Source organism: Muscardinus avellanarius, assembly GCF_963383645.1.
Source record: "Muscardinus avellanarius genome assembly, chromosome: 10".
Classification (NCBI taxonomy): domain Eukaryota; kingdom Metazoa; phylum Chordata; class Mammalia; order Rodentia; family Gliridae; genus Muscardinus; species Muscardinus avellanarius.
Genome location: NC_137796.1, coordinates 60,564,489 through 60,591,393, shown reverse-complemented (window position 1 = coordinate 60,591,393; position 26,905 = coordinate 60,564,489). Strand labels below are relative to the sequence as shown.

The 26,905-nt window shown below is 50.8% G+C and overlaps 2 protein-coding genes across 5 annotated transcripts; one reads left to right on the top strand and one right to left on the bottom strand.

Annotated features, from left to right (window-relative positions):
• Positions 1–1,078: 1,078 nt before the first annotated feature.
• On the top strand, positions 1,079–5,894 carry MAMSTR (MEF2 activating motif and SAP domain containing transcriptional regulator; the record flags this gene model as incomplete). Of its 4 annotated transcripts, none has more annotated exons than XM_080704672.1 (9): positions 1,079–1,136; positions 2,640–2,678; positions 3,273–3,400; positions 3,584–3,765; positions 4,068–4,170; positions 4,644–4,838; positions 5,159–5,338; positions 5,436–5,490; positions 5,611–5,894. In XM_080704672.1, 9 exons carry the CDS (start codon positions 1,079–1,081, stop codon positions 5,892–5,894), a joined length of 1,224 nt encoding a protein of 407 aa, XP_080560798.1. The 4 variants fall into 4 exon arrangements, with proteins under 4 accessions (XP_080560798.1, XP_080560797.1, XP_080560796.1 ...); XM_080704671.1 differs by having other exon boundaries at positions 3,261–3,400; XM_080704670.1 differs by having other exon boundaries at positions 3,231–3,400.
• Positions 5,895–12,134: 6,240 nt separating this feature from the next.
• Positions 12,135–13,229, bottom strand: LOC308269285 (galactoside alpha-(1,2)-fucosyltransferase 2-like; the record flags this gene model as incomplete). Its single annotated transcript, XM_080704594.1, has 1 exon — positions 12,135–13,229. The coding sequence occupies one exon, from the start codon at positions 13,227–13,229 to the stop codon at positions 12,135–12,137; it is 1,095 nt and encodes a 364-aa protein (XP_080560720.1).
• Positions 13,230–26,905: the final 13,676 nt, after the last annotated feature.

Sequence of the window (26,905 nt, the reverse complement as noted above, 5' to 3'; positions counted from 1 at the left end):
TCTGCACCTCTTCCTGCAGATCCAGGAGTCCAAGCCCCCAGCCCCCTCCTTTCTTAGACCTAGGTGTCCGGGGCTCGGGTTTGAACTTTCCCCTTCCCTAAATCTGACTCCGACTGCTGCGTCAGGGGAAAAAAGGCGACAGGTGGCACCTGCCGGCAGGGACGGGACACGGCCACCTGCCGCCGCGGCTCACTCTGCGCCCGTGGCTCGGCACCTGCTCCCGTCAGTCGGCCGGTGGCCGCCCCGCCCGACCCCGCAGCCCCAGGACGCGGAGAAGGAGGGCGTCCGGGAGCCCCGGGCCTCCAGCTCCGCCAGGGCTCCCGCCCCTTCGCCCAGCCCCAGGCGGGCTCCCGTCCCCGCCCCGCTGCCCAAAGAGGAGTCGGAGGAGGTCCCAGGCCGGTGGGGCGGAGCCAGCGGCTCCAGCCGAGACCCGAGCCTCCACCACCCCAGGGCACAGCTCTTCGGAACGCACCTGGTGAGAAGCCCCTGGGGTGGAGGGAAAGGCCATCTTCAAACCTGTCACCTCTCGGGTCCTTGTCCCTTCCCCAGTGACCCCGGTGGCTGGCGTCTTACTCGTTCCCTTCTCAGATGATGGTCGCAGGGACTCTTCGGTTCCCCAGAAGCCTGTCAGGCCCCCTTTTCTCTCTCCATCCATCCCAGGATCTTGGATTCTAGTCCTTTCAGATGATTGTGTTCTGATTCTTAACCTCCTTCTCCTTTAAGATTCAGGGGCCCAGGCACCCACCCTTTCTGCCCATTTCAAAGACTCGGGGTCAAGTCTCCCAGTGCCCTCTTCCTTCAGACCCAGGAGTCCTGGACTCCAGATCATTCCTCTACCAAGATCCAGGAGTCCAGACCCCAGCCCTCCTTCCTCAGACCCTGGGTCTAGACCTTGGCCTCTACTCCTTGAGATCTAGGTATCTGAGGCCCCAGCCCTTTCTCCCATTAGAGTTATGACCCTGGATTGCTCCTATCCCTGACTCTCTCAGGCCCTTTCTTTAGTTCACAGGGGCAGCTTTCGGATCTCCGCTTTGAACCTTCTCTTGCCCTAATCTAAGTCCCCATCCCAGCCTTAGCAATGACCCTGCCGGCTTCCTCCCAGCGCTCCCAAATCATCCGCTCCAAGTTCCGATCTGGTGAGGGGTTGGTGTCTCTCTGTGTGTTTGGGGATGGGTCCCAGAGTCTGGGCATGCTTGACTTTGGGGTGGGAGGACACAGAAGGCATGTATTTTTCTATGCAAAAAGGAGTCTCCTGCAAAGAGTTGAGTTATGGTGGATATCCGAATGAGTGTGCCCATGGCTAGGTGAGCCTTGGGGAGTGAGCAGTTAGGGGTGTGTGTGCAGGTCAGGCTCTGCAAAGGAACAAGGCTTACACTGACATGTATGCAGAGCAGAGGAATGCAGAGTAGGGAATCCAGAGGACAGGCATGGGAGTATGGGGAGGGGAGAATGAGGTATCAAGCCTTGAAAGTGTCAGAAGTTGTGTTTTAGGTTCCAGGGCAGGCACAAAGTGCACGATGGGAGAGGGGGTCAGTTCCTAAGTAGCCAAAGGGTACCTGAGGCAAACAAATGCGCTTACATGGTTGGGTGAATGCAAAGAGTCACTGAAGAAAAACGATGTGCGGGGCATGGTGGCACATACCTGTAATCCCAGTACTTGAGAGGCCAAGACAAGAGGGATCACAGGTTCAAAGCCAGGCTCAGCAACTCAGCGAGGCCCTCAACAACCTAGCAGGACCCTGTTTCCAAATAAATAAAAATTGGGATGGGGGTGTAGCTCTGAGATAGATTGCCCCTGGGTTCAATCCCCAGCAACACACACACACACACACACACACACACACACACACCCCTGAGGGTATAATGTTATGGTGGCTGGGTGGGCACCAAGGCAGAGCAAGCCAAGGGTAAAATATGTAAAATGTTAAAATGCAGCTGGGCGTGGTGGCGCACGCTTGTAATCCTTGCGCTTGGGAGGCTGAGACAGGAGGATCGCACAGGTTCAAAGCCAGCCCCAGCTACTTAGGCTCTCAGCAACTTAGTGAGACCCCGTTTTCAAATAAAGTATAAAATAGGTCTGGGAATATAGCTCAGAGGTAGAAAAGCCCCTGGGTTCTACTCCTAGTGCCAAAAAAAAAAAAAAAAAAAAGAAAAAGGTGAAAATGCACAAAAGTAGCTTATATGCCCAGAGAGGTGCGTCCTTTCAAGGGTGGATAAATGGGAAGGGCCAGAGGTAGCACAGAAAGAAGCTGGGGTGGGTGTGCAAAGGGGCATGTGTGGGTTACAGGAGGTGAGGCACCAATGGGTCTGGCTGCCAAGATGGTGACAGAGCTGGGGGTTGGGGGTGGGCAGAGATTTGGGTAGGGGCAGGTGGAGCTGGGGGCAGGGCTGCCTCCTGCCTGTACGCTAGCTGGCTCCTAGCCCTGGAGCAGCTCTGGCCCAGGGCTCTGTGCTGGCAGGGAGCAGGCGGGAGGCCCGGGAAAGGGAATGGGCTGCCTGCCCACCCGCCTGCAAGGGTGTGTAAGGGGGCTGGGCACGCCTGTGTCCCGCCAACTGCAGCTCCCACCCGCCTGCCAAACCAGGCTCCTGGACACTCCCTTCCCGCCTTCCTCCTCCCACAACCCCCCCTCCTTTCACAGTGCTCCAACTTCGGATCCACAGACGGAATCTGGACCCCAGTAAGTGTGGGCCCTGAAAGGGAGGGGATAGTGGCCTTGCTCTCCCTGGGATTCTCTGGGGTATGGCTGTACCCGGCCCCTGTGCCCCTCCCAGGATGCACTGGAACCCCAGCATGTCTTTTCTCAAGGTCCCTGGCCACCCCACCCCTAGGAGTTCTGCCTTTTGGCCCTCCAGCTTTTCCACTCCAACAGATGTGTGGATCCAGATGTTCTTTCTTTGGGAAAGCCAGGCATCCCTGGCTGCACTCCAAAAAAGTCAGCCTGTGGCTTTCAACTTCTCCCTCTCTTCTCTCAAGAACCAGGAGTGCGGGGGCCCCACTCCTGACCCAGCAACACCCCAGACATCTGGGACCCTCAGCTAACACATCCTCTGGTGTCCAAGCACAAGGTTCCTCCTTTTTTGAGAAAGTGACAATCTGGGTCCCCAGGTCCAGGAGGCCAGGCACCCAGCTGACCAGTCAGGCTCTGCTCCCTAGGCCTGCTCTCCCACACCAGGGCTGAGCCCTCCTTTCCCACAGCCTTGGGCCTCCCTGTTTGGCTTGCTGCCTGCAGGCCGCTCAAGGTCCTTCCTGGTCTCTTCAGCCTCAGATCCAGATCCGTGGATCCCAGCCTCAGGCCCAGCTCTGGCCCCAGCCTTGCCCTTGGTCCCTGCCTCTTTCCTCTTCAGTCCTGGGGTCCTGCTTCCCGAGCCAGAATTTTGTCCTTGGAGGTCCCCAAAGAAGGTGAGTCTCAACCGGAGTAAGGGGGCGTCCCCCCTGAGAGTCTATCTTGCTTTTGGTCCTCCTTATCGACGCTGTTCCAGTGGGGGTGCCGAGCTGACCCCATACTTGTGCTCGGCTCTGGAGCAGGAAGGTGGGAACTGGGCTACAGTGTAGGACCTCATACTTCATAACCTGCCTTTTCAGGAATCTCTCAACGTCTCCCAACACTGGAGCAAGCCCAAGCCCAGGGGGAACTTGACATACCACCAGTACATGCCCCCAGAGCCCAGACAAGGGCCCAGGGCAGGCCCTCAAGCTGAGGGACCAGCCCTGGGTCCTCAGGGACCACCTCCATGGGAAGGGACAAACGCACAGCCGCATCTGAGGTATGACCCTCATTTCTCTTCTCCGGGAACCCTTCTTCCCCCTGCCTCCAACCCAGAGCCCAAGACCAGGAGAGTCCAGCCCTGAGTCCCTCCTCCCCCAGGACCCCTCCGGTCTCCCGCAGACCTACATGGCGTTTCTCCTCTCCCAAGCACAGTAACCTGGCCCCATGTATTTGCTCTCTCCAAAATCCAGAATTCTGGACCCTCACTTGCCTCCGTCTTCTGGAGCCCCTGACTTTGAGGATACGGAAATGTCTTTCCTCTCTGCCCTTCTAACCTTCGTTCTCTGCTCCGAACTTCAGGTTGAAGCCCACTCCTCCCACTCCCTTCCCACCGGGAGTCCCCAGCCCCTCTCCCCCTCCACACAAGTTGGAACTTCAGACTCTTAAACTGGAGGAGCTGACGGTGAGTTCGGGGTGCAACTTTCTAGGCTGGTCCTCTCTCTCAGGGGTGAGAGGGGCAGAATTCTATAGCACCGCAGTCTCTGCCCCATGAAATTCCAAGAGTTGAGTCCCCAGTCCCATCTTTTTTTTTTTTTTTTTGGTGGTACTGGAGGTGGAACCCAGAGGCTTTCTACCTCCGGGCTATACTCCCAGACCTATTTTATACTTTATTTGGAAGCAGGGTCTCACTAAGTTGCTGAGAGCCTCACTAAGTAGCTGAGGCTGGCTTCGAACCTGTGTGATCCCCCTGTCTCAGCCTCCCAAGCGCGGGGATTACAAGCGTGCGCCACCACGCCCGGCTTCCAGTCCCATCTTTTGTAGGGTTCGAGGAAGCCCGATTTTCAGTCCTCCCTCTGTTTAAAAATGTCCTGCCCCCGCCCCACGCCTGAGCCCCGGAGCCCGCCCAGCACCGCCTATCCCCGCCCCGGCCCCCAGGTCTCAGAGCTCCGGCAGCAGCTGCGCCTGCGGGGCCTCCCGGTGTCCGGGACCAAGTCGATGCTCCTTGAACGCATGCGCGGCGGCACCCCGCCCCGGGAGCGGCCCAAGCCTCGGCGGGAGGACGGCGCGGCGGGGGCTCCCTGGCCACGCCTGAGGCCCAAAGCCCGGGGAACGGCCCGGCGGCGGGGCACGGTGAGGGCGGCGCTCTGCGAGCGTGAGCCAATGAAGAGAGGAGACAGCAGGAATGGGCGGGAGCCGAGAACTCAGCAGCCAATGAAATGAGAGACAAGGCCCACCGGCGAAACCCTAGGCGGCTGAGGGCGTGGCAAGGAGCTACGGGAGGAGGGGCTTAAGATGAGATAAGCCAATGAAAGCGTAGAGGGCGGGGCCAAGGGCGAGGTCGATTAATGAAGGGCCGTGACAGGACCGAGGGGTGGGGCCACAGGTTGAGAATGTGCGGGGTTTGCCAGGTGGGCGTGGCCTTTAGAAGTTGGCGTTCTTCGAGATTTTAGATTAAATCAAGTCCGGCGCCTTCTCGGCCGCCACTTCCACGAGCCGCTGATACCCTTGTGACGGCCGCGGCTGCGGCTCCGGCTCCATCTCCGGCTCCAGCCCTGACACCATCATCAGCACCGGCCCCAGCGGCCCTGACTCTGGAGGAAGAGTTGCAGGAAGCCATCCGGAGGGCTCAGGTGAGGGGTGTAAGATCCAGCTGGTCCGGGGAGTGGGGGGCTGGCCTTAGGTTCCGGGCAGAATTCCTGGGTTCATGCCACGTCTGTTCGTGCACAGTTGCTTCCAAACCGCGGCATCGATGACATCCTGGAGGACCAGGTGGAGCCCGATGGTAGGAGCTGGAAAGGGAGACGTCTGAGGTTCTGTACTCCTGGGTCCGAGGGAGGGGTGGGCTGGGGAACAGAACCGGATCCCTGACTTCCTACGCTCACGCTCATTCCTCCGCCTACAGAGTCACTGCCTCCCATCCCCCTGGACTTCCCCGGCTCCTTCGACGTGCTGTCCCCCTCCCCGGACTCTGAAGGCCTCTCATCTGTCTTCTCCTCTTCATTCCCGTCCCCCAGAAATTCCCCATCCCCCTCTCCCAGGGGCCCCACGGATTCCTTGGACTGGCTAGAGGCCCTGAGTGGGGGTCCTCCATTAGGCTCCGGTCCCCCAGCTCCCAGCATCTTCTCCACTGACTTATCTGACTCCAGTGTCACCCGGCTGTGGGACCTGCTGGAAGAATCTTGGTGATGAATCCATTACCAAGTTTTCAGGGACAGTGAACCATAGGCCCGGAGGGAAATGGAGCAACCAGCAGAGCCCCTCCCTCCACAGTCTCAGGATCTGCAAAGACAACCCCCATCCCAACCCGGCCCTTAACTGCGGCCGACATGCCAGACACCTGGACTTTGCTTGCCTGCCCTCGGTATGATCCCCCCATGGTTGTATGGCCGGGATGGAGGTCCATTTGCTGCTGGCCGAGGCAAACAAGCTGATTTTGCTTCCTTCAGAGACCTCATGGGTGTTCTTATTCCTCCCGCACACTAATGCACACTAGATGGCTGCCTTTCCTCTGGGGGATCGGCAAAGTGGTTATGATGTCGGATGCAGGAAAGGAGCTGGGAGAAGCGGGGAGCCAGAGCCCTAGGTTCCAGTTGGAAGTAAAAAGCTCAGAAGTGTTGTCAGGCATCAGTGCAGTGGTACACACCTGTACTCCCAGCTGCTCAGGAGGCTGAGGCAGGAGGATCCTAACATCGAGGCCAGGGCAAGTTAATGACTATCTTAAAATAAAAAAATAAGCCGGAGCCGGGTGTGGTGGCGCACACTTGTAATCCCAGTGCTTGGGAGGCTGAGACAGGAGGATAGCACAGGTTCAAAGCCAGCCTCAGCTACTTAGTGAGGCTCTCAGCAACTTAGTGAGACCCTGTTTCAAAATAAAGTATAAAATAGGTCTGGGAGTATAGCCCAGAGGTAGAAAAGCCCCTGGGTTCCACCCTCAGTACCACAAAAAATAAAAATAAATAATAAATATAAGCTGGGTGTGGTGGCAAACACTTGTAATCCCAATACTTAGGGGGCTGAGACAGGAGGATCGCAGGTTTGTGCCCAGCCTTAGTAACTTAGAGATGCCCTCCACAATCTAGTGAGACTTAGTTTTCAAATAAAAAATAAAATCAGTCTGGGGGTATAGCTTAGAGATAGACTCTCCCTGCTCCAATCCCTAGTACCACGCACAAAAAATAATAATAATAAAATGGGGCTGGGGTAAAAATGGGCTCAGGTGTCAAATGCCTATGGGTTCCATCCTCAGTACCACAAAAAATAAAAATAGGAAAATAAAAAGGGTTGGGAATGGAGCTTGGTGGTAGAGCATTCCTGGGTTCAACCTCTGGTACCCCTCCAAAAACAAATACGACTTCAAGTGAAGTCCCAACCTCAGCCTGACCCTGTAAAGAACTCTGGAGTACAGATGAAGCTCCGGGCACAAGTGTGGTGCATACTAATGCTGAAACCACAAAGCAGTCGCTGCCCATAATCACTCACATTGCAAAAGCTGACTGGTCTCCACAGGGCATCTCTTCAGCTCCTCATGATATTGGCCAGGGCTGCAGTCGTCTTGGGGCCTGGCTAGGCTGGGGTGTCAAGGGTGGAAGATTTGGGTCTGTGCATATGATCCACGCCGGTAATCCCAGCACTTGGAGGACCGCAGGTTCAAGGCCTGCCTCAGCAACCTAGTGAGGCTCTCAACAACTTAGCAAGGCTCTGTTTCAAAATGAAAAATAATATAGGGTTGGGGGAGCCGGGCGTGGTGGCGTACCCTTGTAATCCCAGCATTCAGGAGGCGGAGACTGAAGGATCTCAGTTCGAAGACAGCCTCAGCCACTACTTAGTGAGGCCCTTTGCAACTCAGTGAGACTCTGTTTCAAAAAAGAAAGAATAATGCTGGGCGTGGTGGCGCACGCTTGTAATCCCCGCGCTTGTAATCCCCGCGCTTGGGAGGCAGAGACAGGAGGATCGCACAGGTTCGAAGCCAGCCGCGCTGGCTTAAGAGACCCTGTTTCCAAAAACAACAACAACAACAACAACAAAAAAAAACAGTATAAAATAGGTCTGGGAGTGTAGCCCGGAGGTAGAAGGGCTTCCAGGAACCCCAGTACCACCAAAATAAATAAATAAATAAATAAATAAATAAATAAATAAATAAATAAGAAAGAATAAAAAATAGGGGTGGGGGTGTAGCTTGGAGGTACAATGCCCCTGGGCTCCATCCCCAGTACTGCAAAATAAATAAATAAATAAAAATAGGGCTGGGGCATTGCTCAGAGGTAGAACACCCTGGATTCAATCCTCAGTCACACACACACACACACACACACACACACACACACACTCACTCACAAAGATGGCACACTTGGATCTGTCTGGTGCCATGGCAGGGATGGCTTGAGGTCTGGGCCCAGCGGGGTTGGGGCCTTCTGGCCCTCTCTCGTTCTCCACGCAGTGTCAGAGCTCTCCCTTCCCAAGTGGTCTCTCCCCAGGCTGGCTGGACTTCTTAAGTGCTAGTGCAGGGGCCCCAAGAGGGTCGGGAGCTGCCAGTATCTTGGAGACAGGGCTTGGAGCTGGTACATCTTCACAGCTGCGACATTCATGCAAGTCAGGCCAGCTCAGGCTGCACACAAGAAGACAGACACATGTGGGCCATCAGGGGTGGAGGGTGGCCCCACACCGCCTCTGATCAGTCGCGGGCCGGGGTCCCAGGAGGGCGTGGGGAGGAAGCACATACACTGCTGAGCACTTCCAGCCTAAAGGTGGTTCTGGGCAGAGGGTCCTAGGGAAAGCCATTGTACTGTGTGTGTGTGTGTGTGTGTGTGTGTGTGTGTGTGTGTGTCTGGGGATGGAACCCAGGGGCATTCTGACTCCAAGCAAAACCCCAGCCCTTAACCAGGCATGGTGACGTACACTTGTAATCCCAGTCCTTGGGAGGCTGAGACAGGAGGATCACACAGGTTCAAAGCTAGCCTCAGCTACTTGGTGAGGCTCTCAGCAACTTAGTGAGACCCTGTTTCCAAATAAAGTATAAAATAGGTCTGGGAGTATAGCCCAGAGGTAGAAGGCCCCTGGGTTCCAACCCCTGTACCACCAAAAATAAATAAATAAATAAATAAATAAATAAATAAAAAACCACCCCAGCCCTTTTTGTACTTTATTTTGAAATAAGTTCTCCCTAAATTGCTAAATTGCCGAGGGTCTCTAAGTTGCTGAGGATGGCCTTGAACCTGTGATTCTCCTGGCTCAGCATACTCCATCCTGCTCCTCCGTCCCCTCCTCCAGGTCTGTCTGCTCAGAGGTCCCTCCTGCTCTGTGGTCCCATCTGGGACCCCCTTGGTCTCCGCCCTCTTCTCTCCAGATCTGTTACCTGGACACAGATTGTCAGGCAGGCCTCATTTCTCCTCCTTTCTGTGTTCCCATCTCCCCTGTATCCAGAGGGGGCACCCTTGAGCAGACAGCACCCTGGGGCCCTGCGCAGCCCCAGAGTCAGGGTCAGGGGTAGTGAAGGCATTTTCCAGGAGGTGGAGACTTGAAGACTCTGGAGGCCTGTGTGCAGGTGGGCTTGAGCCCGAGTCCCAGGGAAGGTCCAGTCCCACACTACCCGTCACCATGCCCTTCTCCAGACATTTCAGTCTTTCCCTGGCCCTGCACCTGTGAAGTGTCCAGGGGAGGCCACAGCATGACCATCCCCTGATTTCAATAGAAGGTGGGTATCTCTGGCACATATCTGTATCCTAGTACTTGGGAGGCTGAGACAGGAGGAACAAGAGTTGGAGGCCAGTTTCAGCAACTTAGCAGGAACCTCTGTCTTCTTGTATTTTGAAACCCAGGGGCATTCTACCCCCTATCTACATCCCCAAATTTTTTATTCTTTTAGTTTGAAACAAGATCTCAGCTAAATAGTTAAGGCTGACCTCGAACTTCCAATTTCCTGTCTCAGCCTGCCAAGTACTGGAAGGATCACATGCCACCCTATTTTTATTTTTTTATGGTACTGGGGTAGAACCCAGGGGCATTCTACCTCCAAGATATACCCCCAACCCTATTTTTGATTCTTTATTTTGAAACAAGGTCTCAATGAGTTGCAAGGGCCTCACTAATTAGCTAAGGTTGCCACGAACCATGATCCTCCTGTCCCAGCCTCTGAAATGCTGGGATTAAAAGAGTGTGCCATCATGCCCAGCTTCCAAACTTATTTTTATTTTCTTTTGTTTTGTTTTTGCGGGTCTGGGGATGGAACCCAGGGGCATTTGACATTTGAGCTACACCCCCTGCCCTATTTTTTATTCTTTATTTTGAAACTGGGTCTCACTGAGTTGCAGAGGGCCTCACTAAGTAGCTGAGGCTGTCCACAAACTGCTATCCTCAGATCCTCCAGTCTCAGCCTCCCAAATGCTGGGATTACAAGGCTGCGCCACCACGCCCAGCTCCAAGCTTATTTTATTATTATTATTATTTTTGTGTGTGTGTGTGTGTGGTACTGGGGATGGAACCCTTCTACCTCGGGGCTACACTCCCAGACCTATTTTATATTTTATTTGGAAACAGGGTCTCTTAAGCCAGCAAGGCTGGCTTTGAACCTGCATGATCCTCCTCTCTCCGCCTCCCAAGCATGGGGATTACAGGCGTGTGCCACCATGCCCGGGTTCCAAGCTTATTTTATTTATTTATTTATTTTGTGGTACTGGGGTTTCTGGAAGCCCTTCTACCTCTGTACTACACTCCCAGGCCTATTTTATATATTTTTTTAATTTGGAAATGGTCTCTTAAGCCAGCGCGGCTGGCTTCGAACCTGCGCGATCCTCCTGTCTCTGCTTCTCAAGCACAGGGATTACAAGTGTTCGCCACCATGCCCAGCCCAAGCTTCTTTTTAATTAAATTAACTAATGTGTTTGGGACTGAACCCATAGAGCATTTACCTCTGAACTACACATTCAGCCTTATTTTATTTATTATCATTTTGGGGGTACTGGGGATAGAACCCAGGGTCATTCTACCTCCAAGCTACATCCCAGCCCTATTTTTTATTTTATTTTATTTTATTTTATTTTATTTTATTTTATTTTATTGCGGGTCTTGGGATGGAACCCAGGGGCATTCGACCTCCAAGCTCAACCCCTTGCCCTATTTTTATTCTTTATTTTGAAACTGGTTCTAAATTGCTAAGGGCCTCACTAAGAAGCTGAGGCTGTCCCTAGACTGTGATCCTCCCAGTTTCAGCCTCCCAAATGCTGGGATTACAAGCATGCACCACCACGCCTGGCTTTTTATTCTTTATTTTGAAACAGGGTCTCACTGAGTTACAAAGGGCCTCACTAAGTAACTGAGGCTGTCCTCAAACCGCAATCCTCCTGTCTCAACCTAATTTTTTAAATTGATTCGTTAGTTTGTTTTTATGATACTGGAAAGAGAAGCAAGGGTCATTCTACCTCTGAGCTGTACCCCAGACTAATTTTAATTTTTTACCTTTATTTTTATTTTTCTATTTTCTATTAATATTATAAAGTTTTTTCTGCAGTATTGAGAATTGAACCCAGGGGCATTCCACCTCTGACCTACAGTCCTAGCCCTACTTTTCTTACTGTGCTGTGGAGGCCCTCAATAAGTAGCTGAGGCTATTGGCTAACTGTGATCCTCCTGTTTTCAGCCTCCCAAATGCTGGGGTTACAAGCGTAGCCCACCATGCCGGGGCCCTATTTTTTATTCTTTATTTTGCAACAAGGTCTCACTAAGTTGCTAAGGGCTCACTAAGTACCTGAGGCTGACTGAGAACCCAGATCATCCTGCCTCAGTGTGTGCCAACACTCCTGCTCTTCGGAGTTAGTTCTTGTAAGAGGGTTGCTATAGGAAGAGTGAGGCTGGCCGGCCCCTTGTCCCCGCTTCCGGTCCAGTCATGTGTGGCTGTGTCTCCCATGCACGTCCACCATTGTGATGCCATCTGCCGCCACGTGTCCTGCCAGAGTTTTTCAATTACCCAGCCTCGGGTATTTCATTATAGTAGTGGAAAACTGATGAATACAGAAAGTTTCCCTCACTCTTCAAAAGGGACCCTGGAAGAAATGATCTCCTCTTGCTGTCTCTGAAAGAGGTTGTCGGCATGTGATACCTAGATATATGGCAGCGCTTTTGGTACCGTGAGGTCACTGGGCTAAAAAGAGACAATAATGACAGCAAGAGATAGATGGAGCTGAGGTCACTGATGATGAGGGTCAGCTGCGGAGACAACCAACAAAATTACCACGGGAGTGCGCCACCTGCTGGTCGAGCAGAGCCCGACGTTTGAATATGCTTTCTGAACAGGTTAATTGGGCTTCTCTTCCTTGCAGCCCAAGGCACCCTCATGCAAAAAGGAAAGTGCGTGTAACAAAGTGCTCCTCATGCCTCAGCGCCCATCTTGAGGGAGCTGGAGAAGGAGAAAGGGCCTCCGAGGACAGGTGAGCCTCAGGGTTTGAGCAAAGGCGACAGGTCTGCAGCGATCCCCTTCCACTCTGGCAGGAAGGCTGCCTCTGGCTTGAAGATTTTAAGGAAGGGAGAAGTCGGGAGGGTGTAATTGGCCAGGTAGATGGTCTCTCCACCCGCGAGGTAGGCCGCCCAGATCCCGAAGGTCCCGATGGTCATGATGGTGTGGTTGCACTGCGTGAGCAAGGCGAAGTCCTTGGCGGGCGAGCCCTCGATTCCATTGCCCGCGAACACCACGTCCCCGCGGGAGGCGTTGATATTCTCTTTGCACCAGGCCATGCCATTGCTGGTGACCACGAAGACGGGGGAGCTGAATCGAGCCCGGAACCAGTCCAGCGCCTGCTGCAGGTAGCCCCTGTCGGCCACTACGCCCTTCCACACATTCGGCATGACATGCACGTAGTCCCCCCGCCGCACGTGCACCCCCACGAAGGTGGCCGGGCGGGCCCCGCGCACCCGCAGCGTGCCCAGGAAGGCCTGGGCCTCCCGCCGCACATGCTCGTGCAGCGCGAACTCCTGCAGGATCTCGTGGCGCAGGTGGTGATAGAAGGTCCAGGAGCAGGGGTAGCCCGTGAGGCGGACGTAGGGGCCCGGGATGTGGCGGTACTCCTCCTCCATCCAGTCGTTCAGGTGGTAGTTCTGCCACGGGATCCGGCTGGCCTCCTCGCTTTGCAGGACCGGGAGGCTGATCCTGAAGATGGGGGCCAGCGTGTTGTGCATGGCAGGGGAGATGTAGGCCGGCCGCCCGTTCATCTTGGCCAGCGCATAGAGTGTGGCATACTCGCCCATCTGGTTCCCCAGGCGGCCGATTGCATTGATGGTGAACATGCCCGGGGGTTGTGTGCTCGGTCTGGAGCTGGGCCTGGGCCTGAGGCTGGGGCTGGGGCTGGACCTGGGGCTGGGGCTCGGGGGCCTGTGGGACGGCACTGTTGCTGGCAGTGGTGAACTCCTCTGGACCTCCCACGCGGGTTGAATCTTCACCACCCGCTGCTGAAGGTGGAAGACGGTGGAACCCATGAAGACGAAGAAGATGAAGTGGGCCATGGGAAAGGAGAACGGAACCTGGGTGCTGGCCATGGCTGTCGGGGAGGGAAGAAACGCAAGGCTCCTTAGCTCCAGCTTGCCGGCCGGGTGGTGTGTGAACTGGCCCTGCAGCTGTGCACAGACGGCGGGTAGGTGTCCATGAGTGTGGGGTTCTGTTTTGTACCTACTTGGTACATGTTAGGGTACAACAGTGCATGTATGTCTCTAGAGTGTATGTTTATTATTTTGCAGTGATGTTCTACCACTGAGCTACACCTGCAGCCGTTTTTATTTTAAATTATTATTATTATTATTATTATTATTATTATTATTATTATTATTGTTATTTTGGTACCAGGGATTGAATTCAGGGGCATTCTACCTCTGAGCTACACCCCCAGCCATATTTGATTTTGTATTTTTGAAACAGAGTCTCACTAAGTTGCTGAGGCTAGTGTTGAACCTGCGATTGATTCTCCTCGAGCATTGGGATTACAGGCAGGCAAGGGCCACCACACACAGCTTAGAGTGTGTTTATGCAGCAGTGTATAGACATTGTGTTAGCACATGGATGTGCCTACATAGGTAAGTATGTAGCATTGTTTGTAAGTACACATGGGTATCTATATGTTGTATACATATGTGGGTTGTATGAGGTTGCACTCAAATAGACACATGCATAGAGTCCTGTTGGGCATGTACCTGTTGTGCATGTCTCTATATATACACACATATGTATATATGGGTACATGTAGTGTGTAGGTGATAGTGAATATGGTACATGTGGTTGTGTGTGTGTACATACACATATACATGTACATGCACACAGGTACTCCTCCACTTATGATGGGCTCACATCCCAATAAATTGAAAATATTACAAATGAAGTTGGTGCATGCCTATAATCCCAGTACTTGGGAGGTTGAGACAGGAGAATCACAGGTTCGAGGACAGCCTCAGCAAGTAGTGAGACTCTCACACACAAAAATACATACATACATAAATATATAAATAAATACATAAATAAATAAGAGAAGAAAGAGGAAATAAGGCTTGGAGCAGCTGAGATGAGAAAGATGGAGCAGAGGGAGCCAGGAACTAAGAGCAAACAGTGCCAAAGAAAACTTCAGTCCCAGCCAAGAGATCTCCAGACACTGCCTTAGTTTTGACCACAGACACCCGTTCTTTTCAACTCTGGTTGCAACAGAAATTATTTTCAGGAGAGGGGTTGTTCCATAAAACAGACCTTCTGAAGACGTGTGGGGCTCACCGTGACATCACTGAAGCTGGAGAGCAGGGAGGGTTTCCTATTCCAGGACAGAAAGCACGAACCAGTGGTTTGTAGGGTAAAGCAGCTATGAAACATGCAGGGCTGGCCTGGGATCCCCGGGGACAAATCAAAGTCCCCACCCCACCCCATTAGCAGAACAGCTGCAAGAAATGGAGAGCTGGGCCTGGTGGAGCACTCCTGTAATCCAGTACTTGGGAGGCCGAGGCAGCAAGATCACAGGTTTGAGGAACTGAACTCAGGGACGTTCTCCCTCCGAGCTACACCCTCAGCCCTATTTTTTATTCTGAAACATGGTCTCGCTAAGTTGCAAAGGGCCTCACTAAGAGCCCAAGGCTGGCCACGAACCTGGGATCCTCCTGTCTCCGCTTTCCAAGTACTGGGATTATAAGCACGCCACCACACCAGGCCTAACTTGTCGCCTTCTCACAGTGAAAGTGGCCCTCTCAACCACTCTCCTCTTGGGAATTGAGCCCAGGGGCATTCGACCTCCAAGCTATGCCCCAAGCCACTCCTCCCTCCCCTCCTTCATTTGAAACAGGGTCTTGCTAAGTGGCTGAGGCTGGCCTCAGATCCTCCTGTCTCATCCACCCCGAGTACCTTGTGAGCAATCTTTACTGTGGCGTATTCTGAAGCCTCTCACAAAGCTAAGTTAGAGAGCTGAGGTTTCTGGCTGAGTGGTCCACGCCCCTGATCAGAGTAATAAGCCAAGTGGCTATTAAAGAATATTGGTGAGTTGGGCGTGGTGGTGCACATTTTTAATCCCAGCATTGGGAAGGCTGAGACAGGAGGATCGTGGTTCCTGGTTCATGGACAGCCTCAGCTACTTAGGCCCTTTACAACTGAAACCCTGTTTCAAACTAAAGAATAAAAAATAAAAGCCGGGTGTGGTGGTGCACGCTTGTATCCCAGAATTCCGTAGGCTGAGACCAGAGGAACACGGTTCGCAGACAGCCTCAGCTACTTAGTGAGGCCCTCTGCAACTCAGTGAGACCCGGCTTCAAAATAAAGAATAAAAAATAGGGCAGGGGTGTAGATTGGAGGTCAATGCCATTGGGTTTCATCACCAGACTTGCAAAATAAATAAATTAATTAGTCTAAGTTGCTGAGGGTCTTGCTAAATTGCTGAGGCTGGCCTCAAATCTTGATCCTTCTGTCTCAGCCTCCTAAATATTGGGATTACAAGATTTATCTTACTGAGTTTTGACAACTCTGCAAGTAGATGGTATCATGCCTGTACCAATATTAGGAAATGGCCTAAAATGATTTGAAGAAGTTTTGGTTATTAATATATATCAAAAATTGGTTTAGCCGGGCATGGTGGCGCACGCTTGTAATCCCCGCGCTTGGGAGGCTGAGCCTCAGCTACTTGGGCTCTCGGCAACTTAGTGAGACCCTGTTTCCAAATAAGATATAAAAATAGGTCTGGGAGTATAGCCCAGAGGTAGAAAGCCTCTGGGTTCCACCCACCAAAAAAAAAATTGGTTTATAAAAAGTGGAGTTCAGCTCTGTAAAAAAGAAAAGCAGTTAGGGCCTGGTTACTGCCAGGCACTCAAGGAGCTGTTAAAATGCAAAGTACCCTCATTAAAAGTAATTAGCAAGTGGATAGAGGAGTTGGGACTTAGGACTTTCACATTCAAAAAACAGGTTTGTGTAATAAATGATATCTAGCAAGAGGCTAAGAATTCCCCAAGAGTATGGGAGGAGGGTATAGACCTTTGTGAAAGGGGAGCAGATACCACATGGCCCTTGACCTTGTGAATCATTCTGGTCTAAGCAAAGAAGCCTAGGCTTATACCAGCAGTTAGGCAGGAAGTTAAGGGGCAGACTTACACCTAGGTCATAGGATTACATGGTAGAGCAAGATGGGGGGCTTTGTATCTATACAAAGCTGTTCTATATTTTGAACTCCGGCGACTTCATAGTCACAGAGTGACTATGTCACTCTGTGGCACAGTGCTTTACTCTAAGCTCTATCTTTTCCTTTTTCTAAGAGTGCCATAACAATTACAAAACCGTAACAGTTTGGTGCCCACGTGGGGCTCTCTATTTTTGGAGCCAACGACGGTTCTACCCAACGGTAGCCTAAAGCCACTGCATCTTGAAGGTTAGTAACCCTCCCCAAAACATGATCAGATCCTGGCAGATGACTGGATTACTGGCGCCAAAGGGCTCTCTGTGATCATGGAGACCCCCCTGCCTAGCTTAGCTACGGCAGAATCTCCAGGGGAGGGGAAACTTCCCCTTTAAGTAGCGTAGGGAAGACAAGAGGAAATTCCAGGCCCTCCTCAAGTTTACTATATGAACTCACAGGCAACCAAACCACGACTTGGGAGACTTTCGAGGTAACGGCTCATGTTGCCTTATGTTCTGGTAAGTGAGGCCAGACCTGTGTCAAGGTGTAGATTAGGGTTCGGAGATAAGTCCACTATTGTCTTGGTAGGTCCAATGGAGTGCCCGTCCATTCTGCCCACATCAAAGATGGGACACTTTTTTTTTTTTTTTTTTTTTTGGTGGTACTGGGGTTCCTGGAAGCCCTTCTACCTCCGGGCTACACTCCCAGACCTATTTTTACATTTTATATTTGGAAACAGGGTCTCCTAAGCCAGCGCGCGCGGCTGGCTTCGATCCTGTGCGATCCTCCTGTCTCCGCCTCCCAAGCGCGGGGATTACAAGCGTGCGCCACCACGCCCGGCCTGGGACACTCTTTTAAAAAGTCCTGTAAAGCCGGGCACGGTGGCGCAGGCTTGTAATCCCCGCGCTTGGGAGGCGGAGACAGGAGGATGGCAAAGGTTCGAAGCCAGCCACCCTGGCTTAAGAGACCCTGTTTCCAAATAAAAATAAAAATTAAAAAAAAAAAAATAGGTCTGGGAGTGTAGCCCGGAGGTGGAAGGGTTTCCAGGAACCCCAGTACCACAAAAAAGAAAGAAAGAAAGAAAGAAAGAAAGAAAGAAAGAAAGAAAGAAAGAAAGAAAATAGGGCTGGGGGTGTAGCTCGGAGGTAAAATGCCCCTGGGTTCCGAACATTCCTAGTCCCACAAAAAAAAAAAAAAAAAAAGTCCTGTACAAAGTTAAATCTAAAGAGAAATACCAATAGCCCACCCTCAGAAAAATCCCCAAACAGGAGACGCCAGCCACCACCCACTGCTAAACGGCAGTGAGTTTTTTCCTCCCACTGCAGCTGCAGTTGGGGGCAGGCTGTAGGGAGCTAAGCCAGTTTGCTTCTAGGGGCAGCACCTAAGGAGCGTTGCCATTAGTAACCACAGTCAGCTCCCAACCACTCTCCGGGCGGCTGTGTGCACCCCGTTGGTCTGTAAACCCTGGCAGTTTGTACGCCCCAGCGGCCCTGAACTCCCAGCAGCTGAGCACTTACGTCTAAATTTTGCGTTTAGAAGCCTGAATGGCTAAGCATCTCTGAGAGCTCTAGGAGGCTAAGAAAGCCATACCCTCCTAGTCACAGCTCCAGGAGCTTGGGATTCTCAGGGTCCTAGTGCCATCAGATTAGCCTCCAATCAGCTATGCTCATACAGGCCCCCTGTTTAAAAAAAAAAAAATCTATTTGTGGCTAGCTCTGATTTATTGGCAGTTTTAGGCTTCTCTCTCTACCTAGCTAATACAACTGTCTGAGGCAGAATATTAAAAAAACAAAAACAGGGACCACCCATTCTGGGTCACTGATAAAAAAAAAAATCTGAAAATACAGTGTTTTGTTAGCTGGTATCACTAAGGGTTTCTGAGCTTTACCTCATCCAGGTAGCTCCTGGTTCCATCCCCAGTACCACAGAAAAAAAAAGTATTGACCAGCACTAACATTACCCAGTGCCTTTTTCCCCCTGGCATGAGAGTGAAATCAAACTGCCAGTCTTCACCTGGACATGTGCCTCTAGAATGCTTGCCTGGTGGACTTACCAAGCTATTTTGGGGATTAATTTTGAGGCAAATTTCACATCCCTGTACGATACAACTCATCGTTTCCTGTAACTGTTCTCCAGTAAACAACCTTGGAGCCAGTTTTAAAGAATTATCTCTCCCCAAGTGATGAATCTGGTGGAGAGTTTTAAGTATTTTTTTATTGCAGACTTCAGGGTATCCAGGTTTTACTGTCAGAAGTAATCCACCAGCCCCTGCTATCCATAGTATACATAGATACAGACTCTCAGGTATTCACAGATTATGTACCCAATTGGCAGCCTATCGGCAAGTTTTAGGTAAACTCTAAATAGTGCCAGAGGAGAAGAAGGAATCTTTGTTTTGTCCAGGTTACCTGGTACTAATCAAATCATCTAAAATCTTTATTCAGCCGGGCGTGGTGGCGCACGCTTGTAATCCCTGCGCTTGGGAGGCTGAGACAGGAGGATCGCGTGGGTTCGAAGCCAGCCTCAGCTACTTAGTGAGGTTCTCAGCAACTTAGTGAGATCCTGTTTCCAAATAAAATATAAAATAGATCTGGGAGTATAGTCCAGAGGTAGAAAAGCCTCTGGGTTCCACCCCCAGTACCACTAAATAAAAATAAATAAGTAAAATATTTATTCAAATTACCCCAAAGCCTATTTCAGGTCTCTACAGTACTAATTTCTGGGTTCACATGGCACAAAATATGCTAAATACATCTCACTTTTGTATGTTTAAGCCTAAATCAACAAAACAGATTTAACTTCTCATTTAATTGGTTAAGGCCTAATAGAACAGGATATCAAAAGACAAACAGCTGGGCGTGGCGGCGCACGCCTGTGATCCCCGAGCTTGGGAGGCAGAGACAGGAGGATCCCGTAGGTTTGAAGCCAGCCTCGCTGGCTTGAGACCCTGTTTCAAAAAAAAACAAAACACTATATATATATATATATATATATATATATATATATATATGAATAAAATAGGTCTTGGAGTGTAGCCCAGAGGTAGAAGGGTTTCCAGGAACCCCAGTACCAACAAAAAAAAAAAAAAAAAAAAAAAAGAAAAAGAAAAAAAGAAAAACTTTAATCTAACATCCTTTTTAGGTTTTAATGGTTATAATTCTCATTTTAAAAAAGTTCAAACCGGGCGTGGTGGCACATGCTTGGGAGGCAGATCATGCAGGTTCAAGGCCAGCACTTAAGAGACCCTGTTTCCAAATTAAAAAGTATAAAAATAGATCTGGGAGTGTAACCTGGAGGTAGAAGGGCTTCCAGGAACCCCAGAACCACCAAAAAAAAAAAAAAAAAAGTTCAAATGGTGGGAAACCCCATTCCAACCTCAATAATTATCCCAGGAGACTGTGTGTGTGTGGGACCTGTGCCGTGTAATCTCGACTGCAATCATACTACACAGTCAGGTCCCAGCGTCGGACTTATATCTCCCCTTAGGCTGGTCGGTTTTCTGTTTTAATTTTTCTTATTCCATCATCCCTAAAGGTTTCCAAGGCTGGTGTTATGTCGGCAAAATGATTTTACCTACTCCACCATTATCCCCCCATTTAGGAATCACTCGTTTTCTTACCCCTTTACCTCCTGATTGTAATGATAATTTACATCTTTGGTCCTCAGGCCTTGTGGCAGGGTTGTATCTCACTTGACTAGCCATCCCTGGATTAATGTTCGGTGCCTATATGTGAATTAATCAACCGGCCTGTTTATTCACGAAGACAGTTGATGACTCAGCCTTAGCTTCGGCACCTGTCAGTACTGAACTTGGTGAAGTACACCAAGCCACTCTGGAAAATAGATCAACAACTGATTATGTGCTCTTACTTCATCATATAGGGTGTCAAGAATTCCCTGGAATGTGTTTTCTTAACATCACTGATCATTTAAAAAGGTAACCAGTTTAATATCAGACATGCAAAAACAATTAAAACATATTCAACAATATGAAGGGGTTCGGAGAGGTGGCTCATCTTGGATGGCATGGCTTATGCCCTTTGTGACTCCCCGTCTTATTCTCTTTGACATTTTGTTTTTTGGGCCATGCCCGCTCAACTATATTGTGAGTTTTGTTTCTCGTAGGCTTGAAGCTTTCAAACTTCAGATGGTGCTACAAACGAAACCAAAGATGAGCATTGACTGAAGCCCTTTGAAGGCCATACAGACACGAGACACTCACCCGTCTGGCTCCCTCAACTCCAAGCTGCATGCATGTATCCTAAAGCTGGGGCCCCTACGTCATCCCTGTTCAGCTCAGAGTTTAAGACTGAGTTGGTGTCCTTATTCCTTTGCTATGGTACATATAGTAAAAATAATGGGGGGAATTGATGGGGATTGAGCTCATGTTAACTGTTAATAAGAATTGTAAAAATCAAAATGTATTTCCTACGTTTACCTTTGGCCTGACAGGTGTCAGGAAGTTACTAGAAAGAGGGGGAAATGTCCCAGTATTAGGAAATGGCCTAAAAAGATTCTAAAAAGAAGTTTTGGGCTGGGCGTGGTGGCGCACGCTTGTAATTCCTGCGCTTGGGAGGCTGAGACAGGAGGATTCCGCAGGTTCAAAGCCAGCCTCAGCTACTTAGTGAGGCTCTCAGCAATTTTGGAGACCCTGTTTCCAAATAAAGTATAAAAAAAGGTCTGGGAGTATAGCCTGGAGGTAGAAAGCCCCTGGGTACCACCCCTAGTACCACCCCCCCCCCAAAAAAAAGAAGTTTTGGTTATTAATATATATATATATATATATATATATATATATATATATATATTGGTTTATAAAAAGTGGAGTTCAGATCTGTAAAAAAGAAAAGCAGTTAGGGCCTGGTTACTGCCAGGCACTCAAGGAGCTGTTATAATGCAAAGTATCCTCCCTAAAAGTAATTAGCAAGTGGATAGAGAAGTTGGGGCTTAGGACTTTCACATTCAAAAAACAGGTTCCTGTAGTAAGTGATATCCAGCAAGAGGCTAAGAATTCCCCTAGAGTTTGGGAGGAGGGTATGGACCTTTGTGAAAGGGGAGCAGATACCACATGGCCCTTGACCTTGTGAATCATTCGGGTCTAAACAAAGAAACCTAGGCTTATACCAGCGGTTAGGCAGGAAGTTAAGGGGCGGACTTACACCTAGGTCATAGGATTACATGGTAGAGCAAGATGGGGGACTTTGTATCTATACAAAGCTGTTCTATATTTTGAACTCTGGAGACTCAGTTTCAGGCCATCCTCCTATACTATCCTGTGATAGTAGAGGACTGTAACTGTCTTCTTTATTTCTATCTTTGTAGTAATAAACTCATTTAAGTCTTCAGCAAGAGATCGGACTAGTGTATATTTATCCCAAGTCTGGACAAGGACCCGTGGCTATGGGAATATTATCCGGGAGCCTAACAGAGGTTCCCGGGAACAGTTTCCCCAAACTATAACAATACCCATTTCATAGCAAAGGAAATTGAGGCTCAAAGACTGGCCCAGGGCCTTGCAGTCAAGAGAGGAGCTTGAGCCAGGCGTGGTGGCACATACCTGTCATCCTAGTACTTGGGAGGGTGAGACAGGAGGATTGTAGGTTTGAGGATAACCTCAGCAACTTAGTGAGGCTCTCTGCAACCTAGACCCTGTTCCCAAATAAAAATAAAGCTGGTCTGTGGCACATGCTTGTAATCCCAGCATTCAGGAGGCTGACACCAGATCGCAATTCACAGACAGCCTCAGCTACTTAGTGAGGCCCTTTGCCCCTTTGCAACTCAGTGAGACCCTGTTTTATTATTATTTTATTTTTTTGCGGGTCTGGGGATGGAACTCAGGGGCATTCAACCTCCGAGCTACACCTCCTGCCCAATTTTTTATTCTTTAGTTTGAAACAGGGTCTCACTGAGTTGTGGAGGGCCTCTAAGTAGCTGAGGCTGTCCGCGAACTGTGATCCTCCAGTCTCAGTCTCCCGAATGCTGGGATTACAAGCGTGCGCCACCATGCCCAGAAAGACCCTGTTTTAAAATAAAGAAAAAAGTTGCTGGGCATGGTGGCACATGCTTGTAATCCCTGCACTTGGGAGGCTGAGACAGGAGGATCGCACAGGTTCGAAGCTAGCCTTACCTACTTAGTGAGGCTCTCAGCAACTTAGTGAGACCCTGTTTCCAAATAAAATATAAAAAAGGTCTGGGAGTATAGCCCGGAGGTAGAAAGCCTCTGGGTTCCACCCCCAGTACCACCAAAAAATAAATAGATAAATAAAATAAAGAAAATAGGACTGGGGCATAGCTCAGAGGTAGAGTGCCCCTGGGTTCCAACCCCAGTACTGCCAAGAAAAAAAAGGATTGTGAAACCTCTAAAGGGCCTTTTCATAATCTCCAGGTGGCCTGTGTTCTCCCTTGAATGCATATTCTTATTTATTTATTTATTTATTGGTACTGGAAATGAAACCCAGGGGCATTCTACCTCTGAGCTACACCCCAAGCCTGATTTTTAAAACTTTTTTTTTTTTTTTGGTGGTACTGGGGGTGGAACTCGGGGGCTTTCTACTTCTGGGCTATACTCCCAGACCTATTTTTAAGATTTTTTTTTTTTTTTTTTTTTTGGTGGTACTGGGGTTCCTGGAAGCCCTCCTTCCTCCGGGCTACACTCCCAGACCTATTTTATATTTTTGAAACAGGGTCTCTTACGCCAGCACAGCTGGCTTCGAACCTGCGCGATCCTCCTGTCTCCGCCTCCCAAGCACGGGGATTACAAGTGTGCGCCACCACACCCGGCGTAAACAGGGTCTCTTAAGCCAGCACGGCTGGCTTCGAACCTGCGCAATCGTCCTGTCTCTGCCTCCCAAGCCCGGGGATTACAAGCGTGCTCCACCATGCCCGGCTTCCAGACCTATTTTTATACTTTATTTGGAGACAGGGTCTACGTTGTTGAGGCTGGCTTTGAACCTGCATGATCCTCCTGTCTCAGCTTTCCAAGTAAGGGGATTAGGGTTTCATTGAGTTGCAAAGGGCCTCACTAAGAAGCTGAGGCTGTCCCCAAACTGTGATCCTCCTGTCTGAGCCTCCCAAATGCTGGGATTATAAGCGTGCACCACCACGCCTGGCTAATATCCCCACTTTTCATTTAAAAAAAAAAAAAGAGCCTCTTTCTTTGTGTCAGACTGGCATGTGCTGAAATTATTTTCCACCACGGAAGCCAAGGGCCTAAAGGTCCTCAGGTGAGTTTCCCTTTCCCAAACCTGGGCAGTCCTCAGGACTCTCCACGGAATGATGGCATTTCCTGTGACAGTTCCCCCAAAAAAATAAAAAGAAGAGAGAAAGAGACAGACAGACAGACTCGCTTGGCGGCTTAGTGGGGGAAGGCCAAGCCCGTGGAAAAGAGCAGGAGGATGCTGAGTTGACAGGAGCTGGCAAAGTCTGTGGCCATTTGGGAAAACCTGGGAGCTGCCTGCAGCTAGAGTGAGAATCAGGACTGGCTGCTGCGGGCCTGTGGGAGGAACCTGGATTTCCCCTAGGCCTCTGATGTCAGGAAGTTCATCCTGCTATCCACCCTCAGTTCCTGAAGCTGCTTCCGGCACCTCGAGCCAGATTGGAGGCTAGGGAGAGGTACGTCCCTCCCACTCCCTGGGCCCTTTGGCGTCTTCCTTTGGGTAACTGGAACAGGATGCCAGAGGGGGCCCCGGTTTTAAAGGGGAACCAGCCTCCAGCTCCCTCAGAAAAGTGCAACAACCAATATCCTCAGGTAATTTAAAAATTTTTTTTATTTTTTGTAATAAGGATTGAACCCAGGCATTCAACCTTTGAGTGTGTGTGTGTGTGTGTGTGTGTGTGTGTGTGTGTTGTGTGTGTGTTATGTGTGTGTATTACTAAGGATTGAATCCAGGGACATTCTACCTCAGCTCTATTTTTATTTTTTATTTTATTTTATTTATTATTATTATTATTATCATTATTTTGCGGTGCTAGGGATTAAACTCAGGGGCAATCTACCTCTGAGCTACACTCCCAGCCCCATATTTTATTACTTCTTTTAAAAGAGAGTCTCATTGAGTTGTGGAGGACCACACTAAGTAGCTGAGGCTGTCTGTGAACCACGATCCTCCTGTCTCAGCCTCCGAATGCTGGGATTACAAGTGTGCATCACCATGCCCGGCTCTTATTTTTATTTGTGAAACAGGGTCTTCACTGGGTTGATAAGCATCTCACTACTTGCTGAGGCTGTCCTCAGACCTGTGATCCTCCAGGCTCAGCCTCCTAAGTGCGGTGATTACAGGCATGCAGGACCATGCCCGGTCTCTCCACTTCTCTCCTAGGGACTCAGGCTACTTCCCTGTTCCCCGGATTTTATTCTGTCCCCTACATCCAGAGCTGTCCTGTCCCTTCCCAGCTAGCAGCCCTTCCATGATTCCCCTCCCCTCAAGACAAAATCCCCAGTTGGGGGTCGGGTGGCACATACCTGTGAATTTGAGAGGCTGAGGTGACAAGTGGAGGCCAGCCTCAGCAATTTAGCAAGACCCTCTGCAACTTAGCCGGGCGTGTTGGTACATGCCTATAACCTCGGTACTTGGGAGGCTAAGACAAGAGGAACGCAGGTTCATGGCCAGCCTCAGCTACTTAGTGAGGCCCTCCACAACTTGGTCAGACCCTGTTTCAAAATAAAGAATGAAAAATAGGACTAGGTGGTAGATGTCAGAGGTAGAATGCCCCTGGGTTCAATCCCCAGTACAAAAAAAAAAGACAGAGTCCTAGCCTCTGGCCTGCCCTGGCCAGCTCAGGCCTGGACATCAGCCCTTCACCCCAGGTAAGTCCCTCCCATCCCTGTTGCCCATGGTCTCTCCCTTCCTCCTCCTCCCTGTGCCTGGGCAAGTTGACCTTACAATAACGTGTCCAGGGAAGAGACCAGAGTTAAAGACAAAAGTGTGGAAATCCCCAACTGCATTTTCAGACTCGGAACAGAATGGGGGCTTGGAGATGGGGCTGGGAGCCAACCGAGTGGGGCAGGAAGCCCCTCCCTTGCCCATCCATGGCCAGGCACGGAGGGAAGGGTGGCAACTGCAGGGCGCGGCGCGAAGGTCCTGCCGTCCCAAGAAATGGGAACTGGAAAATCTGGTTACTTCTAGCCAGCAGCCCTGGCCTTGAGCCTGGGCACTCATTCCCAGTCAGTTACTGGAGCCCAAGGACAAGAGGCCGAAGGCAGGGAGGGAGGGAGGGAGGCAGCCGGCCTAGGGAGAGGTGGAAGGAAGAATGGTCTGAGGCTGGTGGGGCGGGGGTGGTGGGGTGTAGCCCGTCTATAATCTTTGTACTTGGGAGTCAGACACAGGAGGATCACAGATTTGAGTCCAGTGAGGATAACTTAGCAAGGCCCTCAGCAACTTAGTGAGACCCTGTTTCCAAAAAAAATTTAAAGGGCCTGGGCTGTAGCTCGAAGGTAGAATGCTTCTGTAGATACTCCCCAGTATCTCGAAAAATAGTCTTTTTTGCTTTTTGTTTTTTTAAGAGAAGGATCTGGGGAGGGGCCTGGGTGCCGGGGACCCCAGAAGGTGGGTTCTGGCTGCTGAGGGATGGGTCTCTCCTGGAGGCCCTGGGCTAGGGAAGCACCCGAAGGGGACCCGGCCATGGGGTGCACCGGAGCGGCTGAGCCTCTACCGCCCCATCCCTCGCTCCCAATGCGGTCCCCGCTCAGCCGGCGCGAGTGCGCAGTGTGCTGCGGGAGGGCAGGCGGGGAGGCCCCTGCCCCTCTCACCTGGTGTGGCTGCAGGGACCTGGTGACAGGGCGGCTTGGAGGTAGCACAGCTCTCCCTCCAGGTGCTCTCTTCTTTCTGGGTCCAGGAACTTTGCTGAGCCGCCAGCACCCGCGGTCAGAAGGCCCCACCCAGGTGGCATCTGGTTCCTGGAGCAGGTGGCTGGGTGCCCAAGGAGCCGCGCCCGCCCCGCCCGCCTCGCCCGCAGGACCTGGGGGGCCTCGGAGCTCTGCAGCCTCCGGGCCGGCAAGCAGCTCTACACGGACCCTCTTCTACCCCTCGCATTCGGTCTCCACAGCAGCTCCACCAGGTGGACACTTGTTTGGGTTTGGTTTTGTACTGGGAATCAAACCCAAGACTGTTCTACTCTGCGCTACACCCTCATTCCAATTTTTTTTTTTTTTTTGAGGGGGTACTAGAGATTGAACTCAAAGGCATTCTACCTCTGAGCCACACCCCCTGCCCTATTTTTTATATTTTTTATTTTGAAACAGGGTCTCACTAAGTTGCAGAGGGCCTCACTAAGTAGCCTGAGGCTGTCCATGAACCATGATCCTCTGGTCTCAACCACCCAAATGCTGGGATTACAAACATGCACCACCACCCCCAGCTTTAGGCATGAGCCTTTACAACCAGCTGACACTTTGGTTTTTTGTTTTGGCACTGGGGATAAAACCCAGGGGCATTCCACCTCTGAGCTATACACCAAGCCCCATTTTATTTTTTATTTTTTAAACAGGGTCTCACTAAGTTGCAGAAGGCCTCGCAAAATTGCTGAGGCTGGCCACAAACCTGCAATCCTCCTATGTCAGCCTCCCAATTACTGGGATTGCAAGGGTGG